General features: G+C 33.9%; 1 protein-coding gene across 1 annotated transcript in view; it reads right to left on the bottom strand.

Moving 5' to 3' along the window:
- LOC100742351 overlaps positions 1-10301 on the bottom strand; it is a 30451-nt gene extending 20150 nt beyond the window's left edge. Inside the window, exons 1-4 of the mRNA XM_024370313.2 lie at positions 10004-10301; positions 7286-7456; positions 6319-6574; positions 5890-5994 (exon numbers count right to left, since the gene is read on the bottom strand). Of these exons, the coding sequence (XP_024226081.1) occupies positions 5890-5994; positions 6319-6574; positions 7286-7456; positions 10004-10084 (613 nt within the window). The 5' untranslated portion in view covers positions 10085-10301. The remainder of the gene's footprint in view (positions 1-5889; positions 5995-6318; positions 6575-7285; positions 7457-10003) is intronic.
- Positions 10302-11077: the final 776 nt, after the last annotated feature.

The following is an 11077-nucleotide window of genomic DNA, read 5'->3' as shown; positions in this document are numbered from 1 at the left end:
GGTAGGGGAACCGGGCTGCCTGGCACGGCAGCTCCGGCGACGAGGCGCGGTGTTGACAATGGCCACACACCGTTCCATCAGCGGTGGTATCAGCCGCGGGGGGGAGAGGGGCGTTACGACGCTCACACCGGTTCCCGGGCCTCTCTCAATCGCAGCAGGGACGGTCATCGTGGAGATTTTAGTTGGTTGGAGTCCGACACTACCACGCCGCTTTACCCAGAAGCGGCCTGACGTCCGTGCGGATTTCCTCCACGTAAATATAAAAAAAAAGATTATTCAACGTATGTCAGAATAACAAAGATTGATAAGGATCTGACCTCGAGAGCGGTGAAGGCTGACCTTCTACGCGAAGAAAGAAGAATTGATGCGGTTGCGGAGTCGTCCGAGCAAGGTAGCGCGTTAGGGACTAGAAGACAATGGAAACCTAGGCCATACTAAAACAAAGATGGCGCGAAGCCGAAGAGCAGAGACACAAATGATCAAAAGATGAAAAGGGAATTGAGCCAATTGATATTGAGGTCCAAAGTAATGGTGAAAATAATGAGGGACAAGTTGATTTTTTCATGGATAATTTAATTAATGAAAATAATCAGAAGGTTCAGGAAGAGGCTGCAAGTGTACCGCTGTGCCTAGAAGGTCAGCAAGACTACATAAGCAAAGAGTTGTAACAGTTGCGCTCATGTTGCAACGGTTTGTAAAACTCAAAGTTTGTATGTGTCAATTAATATGTACGAAGCCCTGAGGGGACCGGATGCTCAAAAGTGGACAGAGGCAATGTTGAAGGAGTTGGACAATCTTGTGAATAAAGATGTGTGGGATATAGTGCAAAGACCATTGAATAAAAATATCATTGACTGTAAGTGGGCCCTTGCCGGCAAAAGGGATTCTGATAGATATAAGGCTAGACTTGTAGCTCACAGGTTTTGGCAAAGACCTGGGATAGACTATTCGAAGACCTTCAGCCCAATTGAAACGTAGGACCCTGAAAATTTTACTTGCTCTGTGTACTAAGGATGAGTGAAGCTATGAACACTTTGATGTAGAGTGTGCATACCTCAACAGTCCTTTGGATGAGGACATATACATGAAGTAAGCTGAATTTTTTTAAATACCAGGAAAGGACAGGACTCAATATGTATGTAAGCTTAAGAAGAGCCTGTATGGACTGAAGCAAGCTGGAAGAATGTGGTTCAAACATATTAATAGTATTCTGAAGGGTATGAATCTGAAACCATGTCTGAGTGATCCATGTGTGTATGTGAATGTATCCAAAGATGTAATTGTCGCGATGTATATGGATGACATTCTTAAGTTTGGAACAAAGACTGCGATCGGTATGCTCAAGGCTAGTATTAAGGAAAAACTAAATGTTAGGATGCTGGGTACTGATACTCAATTCTCGTCCATCCATTTGAGTAAGCCAAACAGCACTACTGTTGTGTTTGACCAATCTGTGCAAATAAGCCAAATGCTGGATCTGTTTGATATTACTAATGAGACTGGAGTGTCAACACCACTAGGTAAGGAGTGTGAAGCTGGTTTTGATGTTGAATGTGATGAACCTTTTGACAATGAGTTGTATGAACAGAATGTATGCCGCTACTGTAAGCCGTTCTGATGTCGCATGTGCAATAGGTAAACTAAGTCAGTCATTTTTATAGTTTTTAATGATTTTGGTTAAATTCCTAGTTGCGTTATTTAGCTTGCGTTTGTCGTCAGGTATTCTATGACTCTGCCATACTATTCTAAGTCTACGTTTTTCTGCGATTTTTTCTAATATGTGATGGGAGTATTCATGTTTATTGATAGAACTCTTAGTAGGTGTGGAAGAGCGGATAGCGTTTATTATGCTGGTGTTTAAGTATTCCGTGGCTGTTTCAATATCTTTATTTGTTTTTTGGGAAATTAAGGCTGATGGTGAATGATTAAAGACATCTCTAAAGAGCTGCCAGTTGTTGATTTGGTTATGAATAAAGCCATTAGGTGGATTTTCGATAATTGTTGAACTAATTGTTGCAATAACGGGGGAATGATTTGAAGAGAGTTCCGCCGAGGAGTTGATTTGGACATATTTTGGCGAAATATTTTTAGTTATAAAGAAAACAAGTAAATCAGGTATTTTGTTAATGTCAGTGGACCAGTATATGGGTTCATATGTGGTGAGGTAGTTGAGTCTGTTGGTGTTTATGCTATTCAAGAGATTTTTGCCTCTTACTGTGATAAGTCTACTGTCCCATTGAGTATGTTTGGCGTTACAGGCTCCTCCAACTATGAATCTATTGCCCAGAGCATCAAGGAAGTTATCAAAGGTTGTTATCTTCTTTGGCGATGGAGTGTCTGGAAGGGCAGTATACTGCTGAAGTGGTGATTGTACTATGGCAGTCTTCTATTGCTACGTTTGTTTTTTGGAGGTAGTCTTTCTGGAATGATGGAAGTTCGTAGTGCTTAATGCTGGATTTGATAATGATTCCGGTGCCGCCGTGGGCCTTTCCACTGATATGTTGGGTATAGTAGAAGTTATAACTATGTATTTTCTGATAGTTTTTGTCGGTGAAGTGGGTTTCAGATACGAGCATTACGTCGATTTACTGTTGTTTTAGGAAGAGTTCTAGTTCGTATTTGTGTTGAGCTAGACCGTTGGCATTCCAAAGAGCTATGCGTATTGGTTTTATTTTGCGCCGGGGCCTATTAATTTATCCATGATGAGTGTTAATAATGATAGTAAGTTATTAATTTGTTCTGATTGTTTCTCAATTAATTTTTCGAGTCTAAAGAAGTTATCCGTGTTTTGTGAACTGAGAACACTATTTTGAAAATGGTCCCTGTAGCTATTCGGATTATTTTGATTTCCTTGTACTGCTTGGGCATAGGAGATTAAAGTAGTAGTGAATTTAGGAGGACTGGGTATTTGATTGGTTGTCTCTTTGGCTCTGAGTTTAGGATATTTATTTATATATAAAGTTTTGTAGGCTGAGCAGCCTTTGTAGTTAGCAGGATGGTCACCTTGACAGTGGATGCACTTCGCTGGGGTTTCCGGTCACTATCTCTTTTTTAACAAGCGGTAGTTCAAATTTCATTATTGAGTTCATTAGACAATTGATGTTGTAAATTTCCTTATTGTTAGGCTTTTGTTTTATGCCCATAAAAAATAAAGATAACGGGTCTTTCCAGATTCTATGCCTTATGTTACTAACGTTGATTATGTCATAGGTGAAATTCGAGCAGCCATATGATAAACTAAAATTCCGAGCGCCTTATCACGCGTGACCGTCCGGTCAGCACCCGTTCTCAGCCGCCTGGCATTCGGTCACTCCAGCCGTTCTCCGAAATATATAATAAGTACGAGCAAAGCCTTCTCCCACTCCAACGAATAAAAGAATATAAATGCTCCCTTCAAAATCATCCAATCAGTCTGAAAAATTCTTAACTAACCCAAGTATCAAAAGTGTATCATCGCGAACCGAAAATAATACTGTACAAATTGAGTAAAAATAAAAAGAACTCGATCTCCTGTTCGGAAATTGACAAGTTTCTTATTTTTATCTTAATTTTACGCTACAATTACTTCGTGGCCGTGTTTTAAGAGTTCGAATTTCAATTCATCTAAGTTTGTTGAGTGGTGGATGTTGCGTAGAACCACTCGGAAAGGTCTTTCTTGTTTGAGTTTGATATGTGTGAAAGTTGGCATTCATGGTCTTTAGTGAGTCTTCTATTTGCGTCTGGGTTTGTCTGGGTTTATATTTCTGTATGGACTTAATCATTGTTTGTATGTCGATGACATCATCAACAAATATCATTCAAATATCAAATCAACAAATTGTTGGTGGGTCTGCAACTTCCATGGGGTCGTTTAAGGATTCCAATATTACGTGTCTGTTGTATGTGGTTACTTGGTTTGGTAACTGTTCGTTCTGGTTGGCGTTTGTGTTTATTTTAGCTGATTCTATTTTACGCTTTTTGGTTTACGCTGTTTGGTGTCACTAGTACGAGGGGATCTATTGCACTTTTGCCACGGAGGAGGTAGCGCCAAGCAATTGTGGATTTGCTCAGGAGAGCCTGGTCGTAATACCTGGGCCATCATCGAGCTAATTAATTCAAGTTGAATAACTAGTCGAGAGGCTATGAGGCTATGATTCGGGTAGAGGTTAGGAGCGTAGGAATTTTTCTCTAAAAAGATAGGAAACACTTGGCTGTGTTCACTTTCGACAGATGGGCGTCACGTGTTGTTTTACGAACTTCACAGAGCACTAGACACACGTCTGCACGCTTCGGCACTCAACAGCGAACTGACAATCGACTTGTGAAGCAGAATTTGTAGCAATGCAGGAGACAACAAGGGGACTGTGTGGAGAGTCTGTTAAGGGAGTTAGGTCAATTGTCATATTGTTCCCGCCTATGCAAAATTTTCTGTGATAATATTGGAGCTATTTCATGGTCCAAGGATGAGGTTGTAACGTCAATTCACATCAGAGACCAGGCCACACACCGCGAGCAAGATGGCACCTAGATGTGTGCACATCCTTGGCGCGTACCCTCAATAGTCCTAAGTACCGGGGGTCTTGGAATTTTCATAGTTAAGGTCCTTCAGACCAAGCTAATACCTCTTGTCTTAGGTTTCCTTTTACGTTTATTGTTTATTACGGGTTAATACGGAAAGTTTATTTTTCCTCGCGTCTGGTATGTTCCGTTAGCAACTTTCTCACGAGGGCGGCTAAAACCCTTCCTGGTCCGTCTTATTATCCAATCGGAAACGGTGTCTACTGCCCTCACTTTCTTAACCAAAATTTTCATCAACAAATCGGATAGTCCCGTGTCCTTAGACACACCCACCCCTAATTTTCCTCAGACACAGTATCGTCAGTAAAACTCACTTATTCTGTATCCTTAGAATAGTCAACATACCTTTACCGGTCTCTACCCTTATAACAATCGCGTACTTAACGTATCATTGTAACTAAGTTTTACATAACATGGTTGGAGTGAATTGTGATTTACATTAATTCAGTGCGTATTCCAGTTTGATTGCTGAATTTGTAATAAAGTTCAATTAAAACAAAATTAATAGTTGTGTTACGACTCAACTATTTTTATTTTATCACCCAACCCTCAAGTTTACGTGACAAGGTAGTCGCTGAGAGTTCTAAACATGTTCAAATCCGTTACTTCTATGTTAAGAATTGCGTGTCAGAGGGTATTTTAGATTATGTTTATGTACCAAATTCTGAGAATGTTGCAGATATTCTTACCAAAGGTTTAAATAGGATTAAGACTCTATATTTTACCACAGCTATAGGGCTTGTAGAAACTATTATCAAAGGGGAGTGTTGAGATAAATGTTAGGTTGGTATGATCACTAGTTCCTACATGCAGAGTTGGTACGATTATTAACGACGCTCTTTTGTTAATTATCAGAAAGTATCTGGCGTGTTGTAATGGCTGTACATGATGATGAAATACAGAATATACAAAACTAAATCTGTGCGAATCAATTAAATATCGAACCTCAACACCTATTTAATAACAAAAGCTTAGCTAAATAAATCCTAAGATTTATAGTGAGTCCTTAGGCTAGCTGAAAATATACTGTGAGGATGTATTATGGACATCTGGCAATCATTTTATCCGAAGAATAGGGTCTTTGTGTAGCGAGCCACGGGACAGAAACCGTTGGGAAGTTTATTGTCGAGTGACGCTACATATGCATTCTATACATCCTTGCATCCTTAAATGTTGCACGAATTCATAATAATTCACAATCTAATAATAATATTAACTTAACTTGATATTAAAACTTAACGATACAAGATTATTTTCATACAAGACTATATGGTAGATAAATTTATAATAAAATACAAGCAATAAATATGTAGTTCTATTGTACATACATACTTTTTGTAAATACTGCTGCTGATCTTGGTATTTCATGCAACAATGCGACTTCACCGAATATATCGCCAGAACTCAGGATGCCCATATCAACCTCCTCCGATTCACCTAAGCACAAATAAAATTTATAACGTTTCCTTACGCTTTTATAACACAACTACTTCTGCTCAGAAAATTTAAGAAATCCTTGTGCAAGTCAAAATAAGGCGGCAATAAAGAATAGAGATATTGTATTTAAAACTTCGTTTGTTAGTTTATGTAGTTATTTGTAACTTTACAAAACAAAGTAAATTTGTAACATATTGCAGGGCGACTATAAATACGATATAGATTTCTTTTGCTTTACATAATTCGAAAAGTTTTGTTTTTGTCTGTAATTTATATTTACGGAGAATTTGAAGACTTATATAAAGGAAAATTTATTTTACGTACCAGTCCAGCGATCAACAACTATTTTCGATACACCGACTTCTCCGCTTATAATGAAGTAAAGATTTTCAGCTTCGCGACCTTGTCGCACAATTACGCGATCAGGTCGTAAATATTGATAAAAGCATACCCCCGCTAAAATTTCTCTCAAATGTTCAGGATATTTTTTGAACACGCGAAACTTTTTAAATAATTCATATATATATTTTCTGTCGTCCGATGATCGGTCTTCTGGCCTCGTTAATAAATAAGAACGATCCTTAAATATAAAGTGTAACTTTTATCTAAATTATTTCGATGAATTATGATTAACAACAATTTGTAGTTTTATTGTATTTCATATTATAAATAAACTATGGATGTTTATACAAATTCATATTTCCAAAGAATAGAACTGAGAAAGCAGAAGTTAAACAGAGATTTGTTTCCTGCACTATTTATAGATTGTTAGAGAATGAATAAGAGATAAGTGTACTTAAAATTTTCTTAAATCCTTTGTAAAACGAGTAGTCGAAAAAGTGGACAAGCGTTATATATTACATACAAATGTTACCAGTTTACAACAGTACATTTGAACAAAGTGCTCGTATTTTTATAACACAAACTACATAGACTAAAATAACGGTAAAAACATTATTAAATATTTATTACTAGATATTATTACGTATATAATATTCGGTATATTATTTACATGAAATATATTGCTAAAATATTTTACATATCTGTGTTATGACTTAATTCACAAAAACTACTTTACCTCCCATTTTAATAGTAAAAATACGCATAAACAATATGTTTTCAGAAACCCTCGAAATTCTAAGAAAAAGAAAAATAAATGGTAAAACAATCTCTTTTCCTTGTTATATAGTTTAGGAATCAATAATTTGGTACTTGAAGCTTACTATTTTATATGCATAAACATCCGTAGCTTAGTTACATATATACATATAAATGAAAAGAAATGTTGAACCTCTAGAGTAAGAGCTTTCTTTTCGTGTTTTTTTTCTTGTGCCTTCCGAATATTAATTGTAATATCGTCACTGACTTCTTCAACTACAGACTTCTCGGTTAACCATTCGATATATTCCAAGACCAGTCTCACTGCAGCTCGGAAAAGATAGATCCCCTTTAACCTATTGACCTAAACAGTTATTATCATTACTATTATCGTATTATTTTAATATTATGTTTTAACATTATTATTAATATTATTTTCAGTGATCATATCGTTGGTTTAACGGAAAAATAACATCTCGAAAATTGTTAAGTTTGAGATATCTGTGAAAATTGATTCGACATTATTTTGTACCTGACTGTAAAATGTAAACATATTGTAACTATGCACTGTATTTACTAGGACAGAATTGAGATAATTATTCAATAAAATTATACTTTTTAAGACACTGTTTTAATTCACAAAATCTGTTTACATCATTTTTAATAATAAAAAATAGCTGCAAAGAATATTTTGTCACAAATCCGAAAAATTTGGAAAACAATAAAAATAAATAGTAAAACAACATTTCTTTTGGTTATACAAAAATTAAGTTACCTGCAACGTTATTATTTATAATTCATTCAGAAATTTTCTAACGATGTAAATTTATTAATATAAATTTAATTAAGTTTGCTTTTTCCTAAATTAGATATTAAATTGATATCTAAATTTAAATTATTTAATTATTCATTATACAAATAGATAATAACTTTCTAGCTCAGCTCAATTTCCTGAGAATTTTACTTTCCTAGATATATTCTTCTTTTGATAATACGACGATATAATAATATTATACCTACATATGTACAATAGTTTAATTATTACATATTTTTATTCTCTATGTTGTTTTATAGTACTTTATAATCGTATTTTTTATACTTTTAACTAATTCTTTTTCTTATCATTTACAACTACAAATATAGTTATACTACAAATATAGAATGATGTTCATATAGTAAAATTATTATTTAAGAACTTTTCTATGAATATATATAGCTATATCTGAATATATACTTATATGAACATGTATTAGATTGTCCCAAAAATTTCTTTCATTTTATAAGGAAATATTATTATTATTTCCATCTATTATTTCCTTTCGGGACAACCTAATATACACTAATTTGAAACAATAAAACATTTGGCATTTTTGTATGGAGCTTGTAGCATGTAGTGTGTTTTTAGTTGTCTACACTTTTTTTATTTTCGCTGTATATACTTTGTCTTTTATATAAAGTTATTAAAGTATTTTGTAATTAATTCAAAAATATTTTATCAAACTAGAAACAATCTTTCTTCCAAATTTTAAATATGGTAGTTATTCGTTTAAGGATTATTATCAGCATTTCTTTTCATCTTCTCCTACAATTAATAATTACAGGATATGAGGAAATTAAGTGGCATGACCATGACCTCGTGATTCTATATCTCTGAATTGCTAGAGATTTGTTTAAAAAAATTGCCGTACTATTGACCTAGATTTTGAAATTCAAAGTTAAACTTTTTTTGATCCAATTGTATTCTACTCAAACGAAAAACAATTGGTTCAAGAAACATTATAATAAATTGTTTTTTAAACAAAATATCAGAAACAATGAATCTATCTTTGACCGGTTTTTGGAAGGAATATCTCGATACTTCCCTATATGAAATAACGAGATGAATCAGCCAACGCATAAAGAAATGCGATTCTATTTTTAAAAAAAAACATAGTCGACCAACTGCGAACATACCAATAACATTAAGTCGTGCTCTCTTCGACGCCATTCAACTTCTCTTTGAAAAGTTCTTTTTTGTACAATAAGTAATTTCATGAAATCATGAAGTTAGTTGCTTCATTCTATTTAAGATAGACTATCTCACGTGCTAAGAAATATTATAATTTCCTGTTTTCTGATTAATATCATGTTATTTATTTTGTGCCTGACTGTAAAATGTAAACATATCGTAAATCATGTCAATGGAAAAGCCAATGGAACTTTACAAAACATCATTTTTCGAAAAAATAGTTGAGTTGCAATCCATGGTTCGTTTGACAAATTTGGTCCTCGTGATGCAAGTAAACGAAGCAAGTAAAAAAATTTTGATCTTGAATTTCATCTTTTTTTAACAAATCTCCACCAGTCCAGAGATGTAGAATCACTCCGTGGCAGTCATGTCACTTGCCTTCTTCATCTCTATGTATGAAGTATATGTATACATAGTTGAATCTGGGGCTGCCAAACCGATCCGAAGTTAAACCACTAACGAAGCACAGGGCATAGGTTAAACTGTTATGCTTATACCTAAATCACGTCCCGGAATCCGGTAACTTTTGGTTTCGCCTCTCGTCAAAGTTTTTTCGACCCGTCCCAATCACAGATACTCAGATATCTGCATACCACTATTTGAACGGTATGTAGAGTAATACAGTATATATGTACCTGTATATCATGTCAGTGATATTGTATTTTTTTAGTTGCTAAAAAATATTGATATTCACAGGATATTTTAAGTACAAACATTTTAAAAATATATAAATTATTTATTGAATTCAACTGAATTTATTTCTCAATATAGAATATATTTCTATAAAATCAACAAATATAATAATAATATTAACGAAAACTTCCAATTTTATTTAAATATGTATCTTTCACCGAAAATTAGAAGAAACTAATTCATTAATACAATTGCACAGAATGTACTTACTCTTTTTGGAATTAATGATCTTCTTGCTAGTATTTCAATAAATGATTCACGAAGTGAAACTCTTCTACTGTATAAACGCATCTTTCGTTTTCTTGATTAACCAATTGTAATATTAATTTAATATAAATTAAAGTCACTTTATAATTTTATAAACATAATTTAATTTTGTTCAATACTGAATAGGTATGCGATGTGACTTGACGTTTTTTCACAACATGTGTGTTGTTTTATCGATAAAATTATACAGAGTGTCTTGTAAACGTGCGACTACTGTATAGTTTCCTGTACTAACATATAGTATATACATATAACATGTAATATAGCAAAGTTATATTCCATGTTTAAAAAATGTTATATATCATAATGCTATGTAATTATCGCACGATGTGACAAGTTATACATATGTACGACGTGTGTTTGTAATTTCCTTTGATTTTTCAAAGTCTACTGATACTTGATCTGTAACTTACTACGTAGTTTTTCTGTATAGATATTAACATTTTGATTTTCGTTACTATTATTATCTTTGCAAGAAATGTTTCAAATAAAAGTCGAATCGCTTCAAGGGAGATATATTGCGATACTGTCGGTTTTTCTGTAAGTGGGCACAAAAAAGTTATGTAACCATCAACTTTTTAAGTAGAATCATATATTTTTTAATACATTAATCGATGCAGTTCGTGATTCTTTATTATAAAAAATTATTAACCTATTTATGTCAAAAAGTTATTAATTTAGTGGATACTTTAACTCTTATTTTGTAAAATTCATCGTACGAAAGACAAGAAAAGATGTAACTCTTTCTACTTTTGTATTTCTCTTCCATAGCAGACATTGGTTCGGTAAATATTCATTAAAGAATGCTGGAGTATAATTAAGATCGACCTTGAAATTCAAGTATATATCGTGTTCTTCTAATCATCACGAGGATGAAAACTGATCAAAAGAACAATGAGTTGTAATGTAACTCATGTTTCCTTTAAAAATATAAAGTCTTATTAGCTTTTACACTGACATTTACTTGGGAAGCTTAGTACTTAATATGTTAAACGATGCAACTCGTTATCCCATACA

The sequence above is a fragment of the Bombus impatiens genome, unplaced genomic scaffold, assembly GCF_000188095.3.
Source record: "Bombus impatiens unplaced genomic scaffold, BIMP_2.2 scf_0733, whole genome shotgun sequence".
Taxonomy (NCBI): Eukaryota; Metazoa; Arthropoda; class Insecta; order Hymenoptera; family Apidae; genus Bombus; species Bombus impatiens.
This window is presented reverse-complemented; position numbering and strand designations above follow the sequence as displayed.